Raw genomic sequence first — 23,536 nt, 5'->3', positions numbered from 1 at the left:
AGGCCCTTCTGAGTGTTGTTATTCACTGGCCATTTGGCACAACCTGACAAAGTAATACCGAAGTTGGCCTTAAACAAAACTGATGAAGCTTGTTAAGGCTACACTGACGCTAATGTTGAACTGTACTGCTATCACATTTTTGATTGGGATCAAGTTAACTCGTACACATGTACCCAGGTCAACTTATATCCAGGCAAAGTCATATCAAACTTTAGGCAATGAAAATCATACCGGACTTTAACCAAGTCATGCCCCAAAGTATGCTAGACGAGGAGGAATGCCCCTGACACATTCAGGACCCAACGTCACTGAAGTCAAACTTCACTTTGGTCTAGCCTTACCCGATAATACTTTACACTGTAGGCCTACTACATCCCTCACCACTCTATGTTGTTGTTGTTTTGTGTTGTACTTAAGATCAGTTCTGTGACGGTAGCAATGCACCGTGTTTTTCTTTTCTAACTATTTTCCTATTTTTATATCTGGGTGTGAAAAGAACAACTACTTATCTTGATAAAGACAAACAGCTAAGACGCTACATTGAGATCTATGAATATTTGGTGACAAACTTCCACACGTAACGTGTGCATATCGCTTGTTTATCGAAAACACTCCTGTTTTGATTGAATATGAGGGTGCCCAAAATGTTTCACAACGGTGATTTACACCGAACAGATCAGTTTTCAGGTTTTTGAAAATGGGCCGACAGACAATTGCATAAATTAGATATACTATATTTGATTTCAATGATCATAAATTAAAGGAAAAAGGTGAACAGAAAATTTTTAATGTAAATAAAACATGAATTGATTTTGTAAAACGGATATGCTTACAAAACATCTGTGGGCTTATATGCTATGTGATTAATAGCAGTGCTTTTTATTTGTTGTCTTAAGAGTTGAAGCAAGTGGGCCATTTCTTTTGGTTTTTAAATGTTGGAAATGGTGTTATTAAACATATCATTGCCTCTTGGCGAGAAGATCTGTGTTACGAAACAGCACACGTAATAAATATTCCCGCTTCGGACAATAACACAGGCGTATGTCAGCGTCTGTCAACGGAGAAAATACCCAAGACGACGCTGTTGTCGTCCATCCGGGCACCCGTGGCATTTGATTCGGTGAGACGTAACAGTAGGTTGCTAATTGCTGACTGTTAAATCTCATGAAATCAAATGATGCTGAATATCACAATGTATGTATACAGTGTGGGAAACTACTTCTAAAATCTACATCTAAAGCCCAGTCTGCCACACTCGTGTCACCTGCTAATCAGAAAAAAGCTTGCATGTACAGCAACAACAGACAGGTAGGATTACCGGACGACAGAATCCATAGCTGTTAGATGATTCTTGACGTTATTATTAAGTTAACGTCAATGAAGTTGTTCCCCAATTTGACTAGAAAGAAATCTCTCAGACAATTCAGTATCAAAATTTTTGGAGAATAGGGTAGACCCTAAATCTCTTATACTCATCACTCCTATACCCTCACCCACAACATTCCATTTCAATTCCCACTTAAACACATACAATTAAAAACCTGTCCCCGAATAAAACAATAAAAAAAATCAATAAATTCCGCAGGGTAAATTGAATCAAACAATACGCCTACAACGTTGAAATAAGGGCAAACATTTCTATCCTGTATTAAGTCTGTTCATCTTTATTCTATATTTACAATGGTTTCATGTGTAATATTTGCATACTTCACTTTTGAAGTAAGCAATGTTTTTGTTTTTCCAACACCCTTTCTGTCTCTGATAGTAATGAAGTAAGTATACTAGATTCTTTAAAACTATTTAAGTGCATTAACACATAAAAGGATAATGAGTAAAACAGGTATAACACAACCTGCATGTACATGTATATAAACGTAAATATAACTGAATGTACAAAGCTAGTGGGAAGATTTCTATTGAGGAAAATACTACAGTGTTGCCACAAAGTTTTACCAAATCGTTCGTTTTCAAGGGAAATAGAATCAATGCATACTGATTAATACATCAATACAAACACATAACCGATAATTTGCGATGTAAACCATTTTATCAGGCACATGTGTCGTAACCACAGTTTATAAAGCATTCATTGATGGGGAGGGGATGGCGGTGGGGATCAACATGGAGTTGGGTCAAGGCATTCTTAAAACTTTAACATCGGCAATCTGGGTACTTCTTAATGTTGGCACTCATCACCACAGCGTAACCAAAGTAGGCCTGCTAGTTGCCCCGGTGCCAGTATACTGTGGAGCGTCGTGTCCGATGTCCTCCCAAAACAGTTACAGTGAATCTGCCTCAAAAATATGTCGGCTTTGGCGCCTGCAAAGAAGGATGCCACAAATAGAGGACCAAAATAATGTTAAAAACGGCTTCAATTATTAAGCAAGGAAATGTTTTTTTTATGTCAGACTGGTAGAGTTGGTGTCGGTTTCGAGTCTGGAGAACCGAACCTTGTCGTACTCCTTCTCAGGGACAGTCTCGTAAGGATGCTCCTCATCGGCAACCATGTTGTAGTACGTCACGGGGTCTGTACCTGGCTCTAGGGTGCAGTTGGGTACCTCAGAGTGGGGGACATGCAGGGTAACACTCGTGCTCACAGAAGAGACCGCGGATGCCTGTGGCTGACCAGATTGACGCCTTCTTCTGAAATACATTATATGCGCACCTAAGGACTTCCGGGTGTCTGAATGAACAAACATTTAATACTGATAATATGTCGATAAATTCATTAAACTATGTTGCTCGACTCAAATTACAACACATGAACTGAGTCAATAGGTTTTTGCACACATTTTCACCTTTAATTCTTGTAAATTAAATTCTACTCCGTAGCATCCTGCTTATGATAGCAGCTGCCAGGATCACGCCCACCACACAGCCAGTAATCACACCCGTGTTATCCCCGGTTACATGTACACTGTAAACTTACACACAGAGGACCACAGCGGTGATGAGAGCAGCTGCCAGTATCACGCCCACCACACAGCCGATAATCACACCCGTGTTATCCACGGTAACATGTACCCTGTAAACTTACACACAGAGGACCAGAGCAGTGATGAGAGCAGCTGCCAGGATCACGCCCACCACACAGCCGATAATCACACCCGTGTTATCCCCGGTTACATGTACACTCTAAACATACACACAGAGAACCAAAGGGGTAATGAGAGCAGCTGTCAGCATCACGCCCACCACACAGCCGATAATCACACCTGTGTTGTCCACGGTTACATGTATACTGTAAACTTACACACAGAGAACCAGAGCGGTAATGAGAACAGCTGCCAGGATCACGCCCACCACACAGCCGGTAATTACACCCGTGTTATCCACGGTAACATGTACCCTGTAAACTTACACACAGAGGACCAGAGCGGTGATGAGAGCAGCTGCCATGATCACGCCCACCACACAGCCGATAATCACACCCGTGTTATCCCCGGTTACATGTACCCTGTAAACTTACACACAGAGGACCACAGCGGTGATGAGAGCAGCTGCCAGGATCACGCTCACAACACAGCCGATAATCACACCCGTGTTATCCACGGTGATATGTACACTCTAAACATACACACAGAGAACCACAGGGGTAATGAGAGCAGCTGTCAGCATCACGCCCACCACACAGCCCATAACCACACCTGTGTTATCCCCGGTTACATGTACACTGTAAACATACACACAGAGGGCCACAGCGGTAATGACAGCAGCTGTGAGCATCACGCCCACCACACAGTCGATAATCACACCTGTGTTTTCCCCAGTTACATGTACACTGTAAACTTACACGTAGAGTACCACAGCGGTGATGAGAGCAGCTGCCAGGATCACGCCCACCACACAGCCGATAATCACACCCGTGTAATCCACCGGATTAACGGTAACCTTTAGCTCTGCGAAAAAAGAAGCTCTTATTCAAACAAGGGTAACCATTGGCACGCAAGGATAAAATGCAGTTAAAATAGTTTTTCTAAATTAAAATGTTACACTGCATGAGGTTTTCTTCTACACCGACTTGCCTTAGGTTATGTCGTAATTATTTAAAAACAAGTGGCTTCTTGGATATTGAGCAGAGATTAGTATGTTTAAGGGTGAGGAACACCAGTTATCTAAACAGCGACTTTACTCGAAACTGACTGTTCTGGCACTGCCAGAAACATGTTCAAGCGTGCATCTTAAATTTGAATAATTATGACGTTACCAAAATTAGTGAGTTTTTCATACCGAAACCAAGCTAACTCCGCTTAACATATTAAGATATTTATGTGTAGACCTTCTAGTGTTATGTGTAACTGACAAAAGCAATTTTGGTACCAAGGGCAAGTGATTTTACATAGAGGTGATTAGAGAGGACAAGTTAAAAGAATCAGACTATATAAGCCTTTCTATAAGAAAAAACGTTAAAGTTTAAGAAAAAGTTAATTTCGAAATAACATAGATAATACTCGAGATAACACAGTAGTATCTATTTTTATTAGTGCCTTACTTTAAGGCTGTTTTCATGGGAACAAAGAAAAGGGAATCATGGTTTTCATTTGCTAAAACATATGTCTCCACTCAAACTAAAGCCTCGTGGTATGGGTAGTTTATTCTTGACTGCAAGGATAAACCTCAACAGCTTACGTCGATGAGTGAAACAACAGTGAATTGTTCATCTGAAACTTTAGGTGCGACATTTCCAATATTTTGCTTTGTTTTTTGTTTTTTTGTCCTACAAAATTTTACAATAGGAAATATTATTATCAGCAATGTGAACATGTCATTTTCTATTTGGCCTACATGTAACGATGAAAATGATTTCCAAATGGCAAATCTAAACAGTGCTCGCATTCGAATTAGTTTGCTAATAGTTATAACACCAGGAATATCAGAAACCCCTGGAGAGGAAACAAACCACACAGATGCTAGAACTAAAAGGTAAGACAAATGATATCCCAGCTTAATGTCAAAAATAACGATAATAAACATAACATTATCGTCGTACATATGCTTCAGTCAAGAGTAGCGTGTATAAACACTCCATATTTTATGTTATATCTCCTTCACAGCAAGATAACCAAAAAGTGATTTACACTGTACTACAAAAAACAGGTGGTACCGGGGGTTGCAAATAAAATATTAAATAATATATTTTTACTTTTAAGTGGAATATTATACTGCAAAATAATTATACAGTATTATACTGTTTATAATACTAATGATAATATCGACATTTACAAAAAAGTTTTTTCCGTTATGCTACCGATATGGTTTTCACTTACCGCTCTCACAAATTTCCCAGCGTACCCCGGTTGACATCCTCCCTCACAGGCTCCGGTCTGGGCGTTACACGGCTGCTCCAGGCAATACTCGCTACACCTTCTCGCGCAGTTATCTCCCCATGATCGAGGCTGACAAACTGAAATGGGGATTCTTTTCGTATGAGAAGATTCCATCGGCCTTGTATTGGGTACATGTAGGATTATTTACATAACATCAATTTCTTGACAACAGTCGGTAAAACTTACATTGCACAATAAACCTGTATGAATATATGTATGCTTGAGTCTTAACGTCGTACTTAACAATTTTTCACACATATGACGTAGATTCATTACATGTGTACTTTTACTGTGTCCTCTTGTGGCAGGGCGAGCCCACCCCAACAAAGTCCTGCCGGCACTGAAATATCATGGCCAAGACACCAGAAATGACGCCCCGCCCAGTCACATTATACTGACACCGGGTAAACCAGTCCTGCTTCCTTGCTCTAGCCTCTCAGTGGTGAGTACCATTTTTAACGTCTTTGGTGTAACCATACGCGGGTTCCCAGCGGTTATGAAATTAACCTACACAGACACGAGTCGAAACTTTATACAGTCCTAACCAGAGGTTCCCATGTGTAACCCGGATGACATCCCCCCTCACATACACTAGTCGTAACGTTACACAGTTCTCACTGGAGGTGTTCGCACGGTTATCTCCTCAGGACCTTGGGTATATTACTTCTGCCACAATGTTCCCTGCGTAACACAGATGGCATCCCCCGTCATACCCACCTGTCGTGACGTTAGAGCCGGAGTTCGATACAGTTTTCACTGGTGGTGTTTTCACAGTTATCTCCCCATGACCCTTGGTCTATTACTTGTGTCACAGCCTTTCCCTGTGTAACCCGGATGACATCCTCCGTCACAGACACTAGTCGTAACGTTACACATTTCTCACTGCAGGTGTTTACACAGTATTAACCCCCACCCCCCACCCCCCACCCCATGGCGGGATTGATACAGTTATTACTACACGTGTTTACACAGTTATCTCTCTATGACCCTGGGTATATTACCTGTGTCACAGTCTTTCCCGTGTGTAACTTGGGTGACATCATCTCTCACAGACATCAGTTGTAAGACTACATGCGGAGTTTGATACAGTTTCTACCTGCAGGCGTTTACACAGTTATCTCTCCATGACCCTGGGTATACTACCTGTGTCACAGCCTTTTACATGTGTAACCCGGATGACATCATCCCTCACAGACAACAGTCGTAAGACTACATGCAGACTTTGATACAGTTCTCACTGCAGGTGTTTACGCGGATCTTCCCATGACCCTGGATGTATTACCTGTGCCATCGTGTAACCCGGTCGACATCCTCCCTCACAGACACACGTCCTAATGTTACACAGTTCTTACTACAGGTGTTTAAACAGTTATTTCCCGATGGCCCTGTGTATATAACCTGTGTTACAGCGTTCCCCTGTGTAATTCAGATGACATCCTCCCTCGCAGACACCAGTCGTAACGTTACAGACATGATTGATACAGTTCTCACTACAGGTGTTTGCACAGTTATTCCCCCACTTTCCAGGGTCGCATGTTATAACCAAAAGTACAACTTTTCTCTCATCTATGTAAATGCTTTCTTGACCAAAAAACACTACATTTTAACACATCTTTGTTCAACATCTCCTTGATAGTTTACTGCGTATTAGAAAAACGATTTTAGGCGCTTAATGGAGATTAAATTTTGACAAACTCCTACATTGTTTTGACCAGTAAAAATATATTTGGGACAAAAATGTATTTAAAAGGGGATAGTCCTTCCAGCGCATGTGCCTTTCTTTATATTCGCTTTACACTATAACTTGACAAACTTGGATTTTGCAGCCTGTGCGACGGAACTATTTAATCAGTATTACTAAAAAATCTGTTTAAAATGTTTGTTAGAATTATAATGTGCATAGTTTTTATACAGAGGAAGCATGTGTATGAAGATTTTGTGAACAAAGGATTTTTTATGTTTCCTCACATCACTTCCTGCCTCATCACGGTGACCTCAGTGATCTCGACGTTGTTAAGTATTTCTGTACAAAATTTGGCAGTGATGTAAATGGAGCCAGGGAAGCGACACATGTGTTGTAAGTGGTACGTTGGGAGTGGTAATAACAAGACCACCATGTATCAACATGCAGTTAAAAACAGCGAAAACAGCATTTAAAAGATCGTGGGACCCTATTAAAACATGGTTCTTCCGCGACAATAAACAACTAGATGGAGAGTAAACGGATTTTGAGCGGGGTACCCGGAGAGGTGCTTTGGATAAATATGTACAATTGCGTTTTGAAATTCCGAGGAATGTGAAAGTTTCACTTACTATGTTTGTAACTTGAGGAGAAGATTAGTTCATCAGTCAGATACACAACAAGACCTTTGACTTCATGTAATGTGGACAGTGTGTTTGATCATAGACTATACTGAAATATCTGGATATTATTTTTGAGAGGGAAGTTAATTAAGAACATTTGAAATCATTCAGTTATAATTGCCAATCTTAAGCACCACTTAAAACATTTGTCCAAATCAGATTTAAGTTGAGCACAATCACTGATATCAAAAACAGTCTTCTAAATGTTGACGTCATCAACAACAAGTAGACATTTAGAGTGAGATACCTACAGCGGCACGTCATTTACATATGTTTCGGTGTTTGATCAAAACGTTCACCGCTATATTAACGTCAGAGGCAACAAAGCATTCTTCAGTTACACTACATTCTAGGGTCGCCATTTATGGGATGTTTCCATGTTCACTGAGTTAACTGAATTTATCACTAATAACACCTATGTGAAATGTAGCATTTGTTAGAACCTGCGTGTTGTGTGACGATTAAAAAGTCACAAGTTATTACTGCAAAAACTAATGTCTCAAGGTTATTGCATCGAACGTCTTCACTCGAAGTTTCTTTAGTTTTATAATGAGTATACATGTAGTTCTCTTGAAAGTAAACATGAGCAGAGCGTCCGGGGTATATGGCACTCTACTGCTTGTCTGTATCTAATTCCGTTTATCCCGGTGTTAGGGTTTGTGTATTCATCGTATTGAAGTACATCGCCCAGCTGAATATATGAGCAGTTCCAGCCTAAGCGCAACTGAGAGAACTGATATTCTAGCATGGTACTCGATTTGAAGACTGATTTAACTCAGTCGCCTAGATCATCCCTTGCGTCTTCCCACCATTAAAAACTGCTTGTCTTGGTATGATTACATCCCATGTTCGTACTTAATATATTTTCTAAATTTTTGGTGGTTTGTGTTGTCCGTCATCTTTGGGAATTGGCCTTTTGATTATTGACCTGGAGCGTCCTTGTTGGTCGGGGGCTGGTATACGAATGTATATATCTACGTATGTATATACGCATAGATCCCTATCGCAATGGCTTTAGCAGAATTAGAGGAAAAATACAGTGATGTCAATTTCAATTTATTAGACGCCACTGCATGACTAAGGTGGTCTTCGCTAATACATTAGAAAAAATACATAGTTAAACAGCCCCATAATGTTAAGTAATGTTAATTCAGGTTAATTTTAATATTAAGAAAAAATCGTCCGGCTCCGTGAATAAAATATTGATTTCATAAAAACAAATGACTCTTGCCAAACAGTAAAACAACTGTGTAAGTCAGTTACCGCCTTTGGCAGAGGTGTTCAAGGTAGATGATCACCAGTCTTGGCCGTCTTTTGTCACCTCTGTCACCCCACGGCCAAGTGATCGTCTGGCTTGAATACCTCAACCTTATGAGGTAATTTACGACACCGACATCTCTGGCCAGACTTCAGATTTGCACGTTTGTGCCTTTGAGCATTTTAATAACGTTGAGTAATGACCATGAGCCTAAACTAGCTGGATTGCTTTGGGCACTGTTGACGATGAAGACAGATCAAAAGAATCTTTGAAAAGAATACGTTAGATAAGGTTTCTTATCACGGATGTATACAAAAATAATGAGTCAAGTTTTCCAGTAGGCCCAAACTAAAATACACGCGTAAAATGTTTACTCATAATGTTTTTAGTCTCGCTGAATAAGTAATTAATAACGATATTATTGGACCAACGGCAGCCTGCAGATGGTCGTGGGTTTCCACAGGGCTCTGTCCGGTTTTCTCCCACATTAATGCTGGCCGCCGTCGTATAAGTGCAATGTTCTTTAGTACGGTGTAAAACACCAATCAAATAAACAAATAAATAACAACATTATTGAAGAGAATCCTGGGCCATATTAATCGGAGCCGCATGCTTGACACCAGCTGTGTGTGCCATGTAAATTGACAAGAGTTGTGTACAAATTACAAGTGTATGGCTGGTGTCACATCTTTCTCCTATGTAACCCGATACCATCCTCCCTCACCGGTCGTAACGTTACAGCCCGGACTGATACAGTTCACACTCCAGGTGTTTACACAGTTATCTCCCCATGACCCTTGGTATATTACTTGTATCACAGCGTTCCCAGGTGTAACCCCGGTGACATCCTCCCTCATTGACACCAGTTGTAACGTTACAGAGGATATTCAAACAGTTCACACTACAGGAGTTTGAATAGTTATTTCACGAAGGACCAGAAGAACAAGCTAAAAACACCACCAAAAAAGTACATTTAGCGTAGCACTAAATATTGATTAAAAAATAATTAAAAGTAGAGCGTCACACTGTCAGTATATAATCCACGTCGTCGTGAATACACTAATGGTAAACATATATACATGTAGACAGTGTAAGTTTAGTCAGGGAGAGCTACCCTTAAGGGTGATGTTATAGAGCTGTTGATACAACCTTATCATTATCTAATGTAAGCCCAGAACTTCTCTGACCACCCAGTTATCTAAAGAACTTCTGGTGAAATGTTTTGTAAGCCACTGTATGTGCATCGTACATTTAGTATCCATTTGAAGATGAATATCTTTAGAGAGGTTTGAAAAGTCTTTGCATAAAACACGAAGGGCTCTAGTTCAAAGGCTTTCCACATTCACAAAGACACTCAATTATGTGTCCCATACACTGGTGAAACTTTTGTGACCCTGTGGGGTTTGATTACGCTGAGCCATGTCCATATGCCTAGACTAGCTGGATTATTCTGACCTTCGTTGACGTTGGGGACAGATCGAAAGAGTCGAGTGTTAGTTGTGTACTCACGTGCACAGCGAAGTCCTGTATATCCTGTGGCACAACGAGGACTTCCCTTGGTACAGTTCCCACTGACCCCGTCACAGACAGCCCCGCCATGACACTTACCACAGGTCTCCTTACAGTCTGGACCCCATGTGAATGGACTGCAGGCTGGTGAAATGAATTGATCAAAATTAAACAGTCGGTCTAAGATTAACCTCTATGGAGCAATGTTGACAATTTAATTGAATTAGCGAGTTAACGAGGTTAGGAATAGGCCTAACCTTAAATACAGGCGTAAATCTTTATCCATCATTTACTTTCATTACACAAGTGATTCGCTAAAAGCATCGTAGACTATACTAATTAGAGTCGGAGGACTGACTCCAGTCAACAGTAGTTCACAAGGGTTGTGTACAAATCACAAGTGTATTGTCTGTGTCACATCGTACTCCCCTGAAACCTGAACTAAACTCGTCCCGAGAAGCACGGGTATTCGCCTACATCTTTGTCAGAGTTATTACGAAGGTAGAAGCCGGTATGATATGAGATATTTCTCAAAGCACAATCCAGTCTTCACTGCGGAGATAAAAATAGACCTTTTTAGGATGGGCAACGATAGGATCAGTCATACGTTCGAGCAAATGTTTGCTCCTGTTGATGGCCGGAAAGACTAAACTGAGTGTCATAAGTAAAAAATTTTAACCTCGTCTAGTTTTCTGTGACTTGTTGCCTAACACAAGTGATTATCGCTGATGGCTTGTTAGAAAAGATTTCAAACCATGAAACATGCGTATTTTATGAATTTTGACGTACAATGTTTTTTTGCTCGCAAAGGTGTTAACAATTTTGGTATCCGTGGTGTCTTAACGTTATGTGTCTAGCAGATATCTATGTAACATACTCTGACCAGGTCACCAAGCATTCAACGAGACATAATTTCGTCAACGGTTGGAAAAAAGCGTAAGTTTTGTGATACGCATATCTGTAAAGAAGAATAGTCTACAGTAATTTCAAATTACTTAAAACTGGTTAATTCGTATTTAACAAGATCAAAATATTGCTTGGCATCGTGCATTTTGGGTAAGATATTGTAAAGTAAATTGCAACTTATAGAACGGAAAGGAAAATTTCAAGTTATGTGACAGAAATTTTTACTTAAAGGAGAAGAAAACATTAAAGTGATGCCAAAATCAGATGAAGGAGCATCAAGGCTTATTTGCAGATATGATCTTTAATATTTTTTTTGAATTTGTATGGTGGGTATATGGGAACAACTTCGGTATTTATCGTTGTTACATAATAATGTTCTAAATAAGGATGTGATGCTTGTCTAATAAATTTATTTGAATGTAAATTTGTTGTTTATTTCGAAACATATGCATTTAATCTAAATTATGAAAATATTAAAAATATGTTATATATTAAAAAAATAATAATATGATCCAAATTGAGGTTTAATACACTTTTTAGCTGAAAAGAACAAATTCTAGTGCAAAAATATTTATTAAGTCTGTTTAACTTTATTAATCAAAGACTTTAAATACCAAAAGGTGGTCCAAAATACCCACCATACAATAATTAATAATTATTGTCAAGTGTCTTTTTCTCCTTAAGGTAAAATCGGAAAAAAATTTGAAGACTACAGTTAGAAATAATTTTGCACTCTTTCATTTGAACTTTATGTCATTTTTATGTTTTCTCCACCTTTAAGTCTGAGATCGCTTTGTGGTCTGGGGCCTGTTTTATAATGTTATGAGACTAACCGGCGATGCATATACGACAAAAAACAGTCAAGAAAAACATCTGTTAACAGGCAAACACTTTTCTTCCTCCGACCACGGTTGGGACAACTAAAGCATTCAAATAAAAGACATTTTATTCTTCTGCAGAAGATGCTGTTTCGGATGTTGAGCGGAAATACGTGATGGGAAACTACTTGCGATGCTGGACCTTGGATCAGTATTTCCTTATGGCTTAAATGGCAGTGTTACGGCAATTAGCAACGTAACATCCGGTCAACCATATGCTTCTATTACAACACAGTGTGTAACCATTAATAAGTAAACGCAACCATGGTCGGAGAGAGATTAATGAGGCATCGATTCACAGCAACATAACAGTTAGATAGCTGGTAGGTTTGTCTAAAATAACACATACACGTAGCATCCACGGTTTACGCATTTCCTCTTAAATATTAAGTAGGAGACTGCGGAAGTAGCCTTCACTTTTAGAATTTCTGCACCACCCGTCGTGCTCTCTAAAAATAATTGTGTACAAATCTGCACATCCACAATTACGTGTATCTGCGATGCACACATATATGTACAAGTTCATGTAGATGTGGACTTTTGCCAAAGCACTGTCTACCACTGAAACACAGTACTTTTTAAAGTAGGAGGTTTGATTTAATCAACATAACACAAATTTTAAATGATTCAAATGTTGGCAATGCTGTGGCGAATCATACGAATGCCCCCAAACCCCATACTAAATATAACTAAAGACGTACAGCGTGTAGAGTAAATCCAGACCAGTGACGACAGTGTGATATCTGACAAATGGTCAAACGTAACCGATTAAATACAACCTCTTGCCAGTTTACCTCAGATGGGGTTTATATTCTAACAGTTCATGTAAATGCCTAAATAGTAGCAAATTACACGCCCAACTCTCTTAACAAGGAGTACAGCCATTTCTGAACAAGTATTGTTGTATAACTGCAAAAAATCAGGCGTCAACTGTATGTGGTTATTTGAAAACTCTGAACGTCTCACTAAATAACCAAATGCTCCAAAACACATACATAAGGACATACCTACTTGCAATTTCTCCACTTCCTATTCTACGATTCCTCACACGGATGTAATAGATAGAATTTCATCACTAATTGTTTAGCTTAGTTTACTTTATTTACCCATTCTCATACAGACAGCAAGATTACACAGATCATAGCAAAATAGATGGTAACAGATATGAATGACTAGGAGAAAAATGACTGACAGTATGCAGACGAATAATAGAAAAGAAAATAAAACTGTATAGATTATTAACCAAAAATGTGAGCGTCAAGGGACAAAAAGTCTGAATAAAGACATGTTAATAGAGCAAGTCTCTGCATTGTGTTTTAAAAAGTTGTAAATCAGTAAAAAAAGCAATATCCGATCTGAAGGATAATTTGTCTAAAATATCCTGGAATCCTATTAAAACATGGTTTTTCCGCAACCATTAACGACTAGATGGAGAGTAAACCCGATTCTGAGCGGGATGACCGGACAGGTGCGTTGTAAAATACTTTATGTATATATGTACAATTGCGTTTTACAAATCCCAGGAATCCGAAAGCTTTACTTACAATATGTTTAACATGTGTCGAGAAGTTTAGTTTATCAACCAGATATACACCATAAAGGGCGACCCTAGTATGTAGTAGAAATGAAGAAGGCTTTATTGCCTCTGACGATAATATAGCGTTGACCACCGAAACATTTGTAAATGACGTGCCGCTGCAGCCATCTCTCTCTAAATGTCTACTTTTTGCTGATGACGTCAACATTTTCAAAACTGTTACTGACATAAGTGAGTGTGCTCAACTGGAATCTGATTTGGACAAATGTTTTAAGTAGTGCCAATATTGGTAATTATAACTGAATGCTTCCAATTATTATTAATTCCCTCTCAAAAATAGGATCCATCTGTTTCAGTATAATCTAGGATCAAACACACTCTCCACATACATGAAGTCAAACATCTTGGGATGTTTCCACGTTTATTGAGTTAAAGGAATTTCTCATTTATATCATGTGAAATTCGGTGCAACCATACATAAAGTGCATAGGTATTCCAGTGGGTACAAGCTGCGCTACTCTTTGCAAGGAAGGAGCGGTCATCAGGCACTACCTACAATGCAAGCTCACATAGAACCTGTATGTAACAGCAGATTGACAAAAAAACTGTTGCGAATCCGTGGCTGTCAGAGCACGACAGAAACACAGTCTACTTTCTCATTTTGGCAGAACGCCAGTTTTTAACGCCAACGTGTATGGATACAACGTAAGAGTATAAATTCTAACGCCATGTTATAAACGGCATTTGTAGAATTATGACCAGTAAAACTACGTAAATAAATGGGGCTTAGCCGGCACGAAAGAGCATCCATTGATGCTCATTGTGATGTGGTTTTTTTATTATTTATTATTAGTTTTTATTATTATTTCTTTGAAATGACACCGCGCGATTCTTGATAATTGTCACATGACTACAGACACGTTTAAATAGGAGAAACAACTCGAAACAGTTGCTCGTCGTTTCTCCGTTACTGAAAGCTGGCAGTAAATCTCTGTACACTTTAACGGCGACGTCCACATCCGTGATATGTTTATATTGTGCATGTAAACGACAGTATTCAGAATACCTATAATATCATGAACTGGCAGTTGTCAGCGCATATAGGTATGAATTTAGAATCCCTCGGGGGATAGAATGATATTTATTGTGAAACAGGCACAGGGAAAGAATAGTACATAAATATTCAATCTTAAAATAAAATCACGAAATGTAAAGTGCAACATATACAAAATAAAGCTGTAGCTTACCCTTCCGTATTGCCACTGCGGTCTGAAATGTCTGGATTAATCTCAAATTCAAAGTTTGAAAATTCGGAATCTGAAGTCTGGCCAGAGATGTCAGTGTCATAGAAGGGAACTTCAACGATGTCAACTGAGTTGAAATGGATACGGCAGTATATTTGCTTCTGTGTAGCTAGTATCCTTCTTAAAAAAATGACGGAGCTTTGACTAGAAATTCCCAGGTTATTTAGGCCAGCCGGACTTGGGTTGGCATTCTATAGCTTTACCCGCCTAGCCGTACCGGCCGGCCGGCTGAAGGTCGGCTAGGGAAGTAAATCTACTGTTTTTGTGGGAACAAGGTCATTATGTCACTTCTCACAAACCCTCCCGGTAACATACTGTTTAAACAACCAACAAAAATTGTGAAAGGCGAATACGTCTAAAGGTTTGTTCTAATTGTAGCCTGTACTGTACAATTTAGTTTTTTGTGAAGCACATGTCTTCATAGTTCCTGTACGGACATACATACCTGTTATACACTTGTCACCGTGATATCCTGCCGCACACCTCGGTTGTCCCACGGGACATATTCCTGTGGTCCTGTTACAGCCATTATTACTCCAGCAAAGGCCACACCGTTGGTGACAGTCTGCACCCCACAAGCCAGTCACACATGCTGCAGCAAGAAATGTAGATGATATCATACGTTTTCAAAATGACGGTTAAGCTGGTGATTGCTATAGAATTTGTTCTAAATGTCTGTGTTGATTGCAATCACACTTCAAAAACCGTGTTTGAAATCGGAGAGAACTAAAAAATATCTCACATGAAGCTATATTTAACAATTCAAGCAAGAAATTAGTAAAACTAAAATATAAACAAATTTAGCTGCATGATCGGTGATACCGGGGTTCAAGTTAGTATTTTTGGCCTTTGTGACGCCACTTCCGGTTAATTGAATAGTGTCTTTACGCAATGGGATATAAACAAGTTAATTAGAAACCGTGCATTCTCCATAGCAATGAATACAGTGTACGTACACTATATAGCATGCAGATGTGAATGTGCTAAAGGTTGTAAATGTATCTTTGGACCTATTTATGCCAAACAGGATAGGTGTTCATAACAGTGATTTTCGCTTTTACAACTGTAACAGTTTGAAGTCACGCGACCTGCGATTTATTGGATAGAGGTTGTGGAGGGGGTTTGGTGGCGGGTGGGGGGGGGGGGGTGGAGGTGGTTGTCCTTTTTTGTGCTTTGCTCGTAATTTTGCGAGAAAAGTACACGTATACTGTATCCAGCTATAAAGAAGAACTAGATCCGTGATTCGAATATAACATTACCTAAGGTAATTTGTTTAGAAGCTTCAAATTCAATTATTTTCACTTGACATCACATCGGATGTATTGGGTAAAACAGAACCGCATTGATTTTCTTTTCTCAATAGCCTGCTTTGTTACATTTGATATATTTGGAATCAAACTTACAGGGGATTCTGGAGAAAATGGCTCCGTGGCTCAGTTGGTTAGTTCGCTAGCGCAGCGTAATGACCGAGGAGTCTCTCACCAATGCGGTCGCTGTGAGTTCAAGTCCTGCTCATGCTGGCTTTCTCTCCGGCCGTAAGTGGGAAGGTCTGACAGCAACCTGCGGATGCTCGTGGGTTTCCCCGGGGCTCTGCCCGGTTTCCTCCCACGCATAATGCTGGCCGCCGTCGTATAAGTGAAATATTCTTGAGTACGGCGTAAAACACAAATCAAATAAATAAATCAAATAAATAAGAAAAGAGCTCTACTTTGTATCAGTTTAGACACATGGGAACCGAATACTGTTTGTTAAAATGGTTAGAAAATTTTTTGTGTAACAGATCAATTCGCGTATGTATAAATCTCAGTCGAATCAGATATTGAGCGAGAGCATTTTAAGGGTCTGACCTTGGTGCACTTCTATTTCTTATCTACCCTAAATATATTAGCATCCTTAATTAATGTAAAATCATTATCTTTGACAGCGAAACATGTCTTTTTTGAATGAATAAATGAATGTTTATGCTTTACGCCACATCGGCAATATTTGAGCCATATCTTGGCGACTCTTTTTTGAACCTATAAGAACAACTCACCCAGTCTCTAAATTGTTAGAGACCTTCAACGTTTAACGGATTGGTCAAGCCAGTTTCCTTTAACACTCAAACCACTTTATCATTGTTCACTTTTCTTAAAAGTAAGCCAAAAAGTGACAAAATGCTGTGTTGTCATCACATTTAAAATACAATAACGTTAACCATGTCATATCTAGAATTTGCGGATTTGAGCTCCCTATTTTCTGCATCTCTATATACCTTTCTGTATCATTTCTGAATTACTGTACGTACACATAACAAATGCTTTAAATACATACTTGAATATACGTTTTTAAAATAAACACATTTGCCTGCAGCTTTATCACTACCAACTCCCTGGCGTTCTCCCATAGTGATGATTCCTTAATCTGATCTCATGCCCTTGGTTAATCCCCATTTCCCCGTGTTTTAAACAACGGGAGGAGGCCAAACGGGAAGACACCGCTTGGAAGACACCAAGCAGCCCTAATTTGTACTGGAGGTCTACGTCGAACGTCAAAAGATGTTTATTATTACAGATTATTATCATTTTTAAAGTTGTGAATTGCCTCTGACCCCCATACATCTGGGAGTTATGGGCAAATAGAAACAATGAAGTTGAAGTGGGATATACAAAATTAAAAGTAATTATCCCGTCTTTAAATATAAGTTACATGCATTTCTTCTTCTTTCCAACAAAAAGGATGAAATACCTTACCGACAGAGATGAGAAATTCGTCACTTCCAAGTCTAAAATGATTTTTAACGAATAGATATGGACCGTTTCAAGTTTTCTACAGTCAGTTAAATTGTTATGCCTCCATTTTGTACCGCAGGTTCAGAATGGGACTGAGCCATCGCTGATCTGTTTAGGTATGGTCAGTATTGTATTGTAGCTTTTGTCTAGCTGCAACAGAAACTGCTAAACACTATTTTTTACAGTGTCAAGAGTCCGTTATTCCCATTAAATACATGGCTGCTAACAGTTGCAACAAACATGTGTCCGGGAGATTATTTTTATCTTATGTTATCTTTAAATTCCCGTTCTAACCATTTGTGCCCTATTCTCGCTTTTGGATCTGATGACATCCACCTCCCAGTTCAAAATGTCCATAATTATCTTCTCGCCATGTTATAAAATATTTAGCCAATCTTATTAGTTCTTTATTAGTTCATTAATATATTATTGCTTACAATTATTCTGTCTAAAAACTACATATCTATCAATTACGTATAAGATACTATATGTACACGTGCAACACTGTTTAGTTAAAATCTGTGTAGCACTTTTGTGTTCCCATTTACTGCTTGTATCTTGGTGTTGAGGAGGACTACAAGAGGATTTTCACTGTAAGTAAACCTCTTTACAGAATAAACCTTTACATTAAATAAATATTCTCACATGAATCGAATATGATATTGAGTCCGAAGACTGCGCCGATATGTTCATTTGTTAAGAAGATATACCCACGTCCGGCTTCGAGAGTGTCACTTCCTCTTTTACAAAAACTCCATTTTTGGAATCAACATCAACGACTACATCAGATATGGCTATTTTCAACGTTAGGGTTTAACAGGGTAGATATTATTGGCAAAAAACGATTGTTTTGGTCACATGACATTTTCACTCAATGTCGAACTACTACAACATATAGTCGAGAAAGTCCTCATGAAGAAATTGAACATGCTTACGTTTGTGCAAATGCAGTGTAAATTAAGTTCAACCGCACGAGCCGCTGTAGAGAAGGCTTTTTTGATGCTCTTCACAAATCCAACATGTCCGCCAAGTCACGAGATCAAAAGTTTAGATGCAAAACTGCAAGTTCTTATGTCAAACATACATGTACTTACATATAGCTGTTTTCTAGAAGAAAAGATTACCTGTTTTCTAGAAGAAAAGAAGCTCTACTATTCTTGTTGACAATAATACCAATGCTAACAATTATAATAGTACGGAACCGTGAAAGGGATATGGTGGTTCTCTTTTTTTATAAGGAGGCGAAAAATATGGCTATTGACTATCATTGGCTGGTTATCTCAGGGGTCGAGATAACAAAGTCAGGGACCGAGATAATCTACCAATGATTTGGCCGCAGGTATCGCGATTTAGGCGAAACGGCGAACCAAGTTGTAATCCAACTGGCTCATTATCTCGGGGTCCGAGATCTTTTTCTGGAAGTTTTTCATTTTTATTTCTTCTGATTCAAGAATGGCTTGAACCCTTAATGACCCTAGTGGCTTACGTAGAATATAATGTACATTTCGTTGGAGTAAACTATGTGTAGAGCAGTATCGAGACATAACAGTGCAGTGTGAATGTCTTGTTCGGTGATGACCAACGATGAGAGCTTATACATGTGAACAGAGAAGTAGAATTACAGGCAGTAAAAGTTAGTGGGTCTGACCCAGGGAGAATGGCTCAGATATACTGAACATTTTTCAAGATGTACGAAAATGTATACTATGTTGGTTTGATTTCTGTTGATGTATATCGCTTGGTGGTTTGGACCATAGGTCAGTTAGATCTAATAGCATTCTTTTAAAATTTCGTGTAAAAAAGGGCCTTTTAATTACCAAGAGAAAAAGAAAATATGCCAATTATGTTTGAGTTACTGTTTTGAACAGTAGAACTGTTCTAATGGCGCCCTACCTCTGACGAAGGACACTACACGTAGTGTATATGTTACATGACCATATGCTAGTTGTACAGGATTTAATGATGTCATTCAGCCCAGCTCTCAGTTCATGGTTTCAGGGAGGGGCCTTCGTGGCTCAGTTGGTTAGCGCGCTCGCGCAGCGTAATGACCCAGGAGCCTCTCACCAATGCGGTCACTGTGAGTTCAAGTCCAGTTCATGCTGCTCCGACCGTAAGTGGGAAGGTCTACCAGCAATTGCAGATGGTCGTGGATTTCCCACAGGTTTTGTCCGGTTTCCCCCCTCCACAACGCCGTCGTATCAGTGAAATATTCTTGAGTACCGCGTGAAACACCAATCCAATAAATACATGGTTTTAAGGTGTACAAACAGATGTGAAGTGGTTCCCAGTTCCAATTTCCTGCTCGATATTTAGATGTGAATTCAGCTTCTATATCGAAGTTTGATAAGTTTAAGATGTTAAACTATAACAAAGTTTCTAGTTACCAGTTCGACATTCAGATGTGAAGCTAGCTCCCAGTTCCCAGTTCGACATTCAGATGTTAAATTAGCTCCCACTTTCCAATTTCCTGTTCGATATTCAGGTGTAAAATCAGCTCCCAGTTCGCACTTCCCAGTTTGACATTCAGATGTTAAATTAGCTCCCACTTTCCAATTTCCTGTTCGATATTCAGATGTAAAATCAGCTCCCAGTTCGCACTTCCCAGTTTGACATTCAGATGTTAAATTAGCTCCCACTTTCCAATTTCCTGTTCGATATAAGGTGTAAAATCAGCTCCCAGTTCGCACTTCCCAGTTTGGCATTCAGTTGTTAAATAAGCTCCCACTTTCCAATTTCTTGTTCGATATACAAATGTGAAATCAGCTTCCAGATCGAAATTCGATAATCAGATGTTCAACTATATCAAAATGTCCAGTTCTAGTTATTCAAATTGAATATTGAACTCGCAACTAATAGTACTTAATTATTCACAAAACTATAACAGATGTGTATTTCATCACGCCGATGCACAAAATAAGCCAAAGTTGATACATTTTTTATCTCAGTATTACGCTTTCTGTTTAACATACGATTATTCTCGTGTAGCGTAAGGAGGCCATAGAATGAATGACGATTTGATATGAAGGCCTTCAGTTCATGCTGATTTTCTCTCCTATCGTAAGTGGTAATGTCTAGCAGAAACCTGCGGGAGGCCGGGTCCGCATGAAGGCCACGGCACACCGAAGAAAAATCCCGTACTGAGAAGGCATGGACAGAAAGCAAGGGTAAACATTTTGCACTGATTTTGTACAGCCTTACACGCAACTGACTCAGAACTGTTAATATTTCACAGTCATTATGGTATAAAGTAAAATAATATAGGGGTTACACGATGAATCAGCTGGACTCTGATAGGCTCTAAATGTAGATCCAGCAAAGCAGATTCAAAACAAGCCTAAGTACTGTCAAATATCTCCAGCGAAAATGCCTAACAGAAGCACGGATCTTCAAACAAGTTGAAATCATCGAATGTCAAAAGAACAACTTTAATAAGAAGATAATTGGGAGCCGTGTGTGGCCTTTAAAGGTGCCACAAGTTGGTGTCCAGTACTGATACGGAAACAGAAGATATTTTACATCAAAATCTGTTAGAATAAGATGGAGAACATATGCCTGTAAATCATAGTTTGTGTGTCTGTGCTTCTTCTTTGTAGCCTGATTGATCACTGGGGAAATGCGATAGTTCCAAAATGGACAGAACTAGTATATTTTGTCTTGCTGTTGAATCCGACGCTTGTGTAGTGTATGCAATGTCTTTAGAGGGCAGGGTTTATTTGGTCGCACGAAACAACCTTACCTTGGCATCTTAGTTGTCCTTTGTCACACATAGCACATCCTGTGGTTGTCACACATTCCTTGTCACACATCTCACCATACCAGCCCTCGGAACAAACTGAAACAGCGTATAAAAGCTGAACTTCAACTTACAGCGTCCGGGTTTTGAGAGGCTCCTTGGCGATTGTGCTACGCTAGCACGCTAACCACTCCGCCATCGAGGCACCCGGTATAAAAATTGGTGTTGGTTAAAATACATTTATTAAAATTTCATATAGAATGATTTACAAATTTATTTTCATTTATATATTTTACCCATACAACACAGGGAACAAGGCCTAACTGTATTTGGTAATAACAATAGTGTGTAATACATATTGGTGGGCTGTATCTGTCCCACATGTTGTTGGTTACATTCGCCCGCATGGGACATATAAAGTAGACCAGATTCTATTTTGATATCGTAAGCAATTTTGCGATATGCCGCGACTGTTTTCAGCTCGTTTTTGAATTACAACTAGGATTACCGGATTTGTGACAAGAAATGTTTCGTACGCGAGCATGGTTTAGTTGAAGTAAGTACGATCATGCTCAAACATAACACTTCTAAAGCACTGCAGAGCATTTACAGAATAGAAATGGGCAATCTGGGCATGTGTATTTGTTTGTAATGGGTAAATTAGATTTAGGAATAAATGATCAGAGTGGAACCCGTGACATTCTCGATCTTTATTTCCAAAATATATGAATCTTAAACAATATCAGATCAAAGTATTATCAGAAACGTACCAAATAAGCGAACTTCACAAAGAGTCAGTATCCTGTATGATCCTGCAGGTAACCGTATCCTGACCGTGTTTCCTGTTCTCAGGTTACCGTCGTTACATGTACCGTTGATGATGTCCCCAGGGCCGTTGTCACTGGTTGTCGTGTCTGTATAACATGTACGGTAGCTCTGTTTGTTTATTCCGACATCCAGAGTGAAGCCGTTCAATCGAGAGCCACCTGGAGTTGATGTGCATGTAACAAACGGCAGAAGTAATATCATTATAAAGATATAAATCCATTTAAAATAATGACTTGTGGCATATAAAGTAAAAATTTCTTCCTACTAATCAAAATAAATTTGAACTATAATCTTTCTATTCTTTATCATTCTAGTCTTCACACAGATCTGTTGGTGGACCAGTTGTATTAATATATCATATGTATACCACATGTATGCACCTACAAAAAGCACTGTTCATTACTAAATGAAAACTACCCCTTGCAACAAGATGGGAAATCGTCGCTCAGGTCGATTGTCGATCTTCTCACAGTGACAGATCTTCTGCGGAATGACAAGTCATTACAAGTTGTTGTATTCCGTTAAATACATAGGATAATACCGTTTTTTCGTGTGCTGTTGGTATTTGAAACATGTTTAGTCTCACGAATAATGCTGTAAATATATGACAGTGTCTTAATTAGATATGTATTAAGGAGCTAAACTGATATACACGTGTGGCCATCACCATTAATGTAACTCTGTGATATGCTATTAGCTGAAATAAAAAATGTTTGAGACATTACGTCATATAAGCAGATAGCTTATTTCGTTTTAGATACTGCCATACTTAGTTTTTAGCGATGTTTTATAAACACAACGGTTGGAAATGTTAAACAGATATATACATATCAACTTCTTAATGAAGAAAGGCTATATTACGCAGTAAAACGCTTTGTAAATTGAAGAACATTACAAACGTGTTTGGCTATATTTTTTATTAAGGTGGTCATTGACACCAAGACCACCAATTAGAAATAAGGCTATTGTATTATCCATCGCATACCCAGACGAAAAAATGTTTTGCCTTAGTCTCTGTCTTTGTTCATTTTAATAAGGCAGGATAGAAAGGCATGCTCAGCTGTTCCCGTGCCACATCTGCAGGTATGATCATTACTTGGGAAATTATTCAGATTATCATC

The 23,536-nt window shown here is 39.0% G+C and overlaps 1 protein-coding gene across 1 annotated transcript in view; it reads right to left on the bottom strand.

The window, feature by feature from the left end:
- Positions 1–2,399: 2,399 nt before the first annotated feature.
- LOC135469689 (uncharacterized) overlaps positions 2,400–23,536 on the bottom strand; it is a 352,608-nt gene continuing 331,471 nt past the window's right edge. Inside the window, exons 2-3 of the mRNA XM_064748250.1 lie at positions 3,794–3,899; positions 2,400–2,643 (exon numbers count right to left, since the gene is read on the bottom strand). Of these exons, the coding sequence (XP_064604320.1) occupies positions 2,400–2,643; positions 3,794–3,899 (350 nt within the window). The remainder of the gene's footprint in view (positions 2,644–3,793; positions 3,900–23,536) is intronic.

Source organism: Liolophura sinensis, chromosome 7, assembly GCF_032854445.1.
Source record: "Liolophura sinensis isolate JHLJ2023 chromosome 7, CUHK_Ljap_v2, whole genome shotgun sequence".
NCBI lineage: Eukaryota > Metazoa > Mollusca > Polyplacophora > Chitonida > Chitonidae > Liolophura > Liolophura sinensis.
The sequence above is the reverse complement of the archived record's forward strand: the minus strand, read 5'-3'. Positions and strand labels throughout refer to the sequence as shown.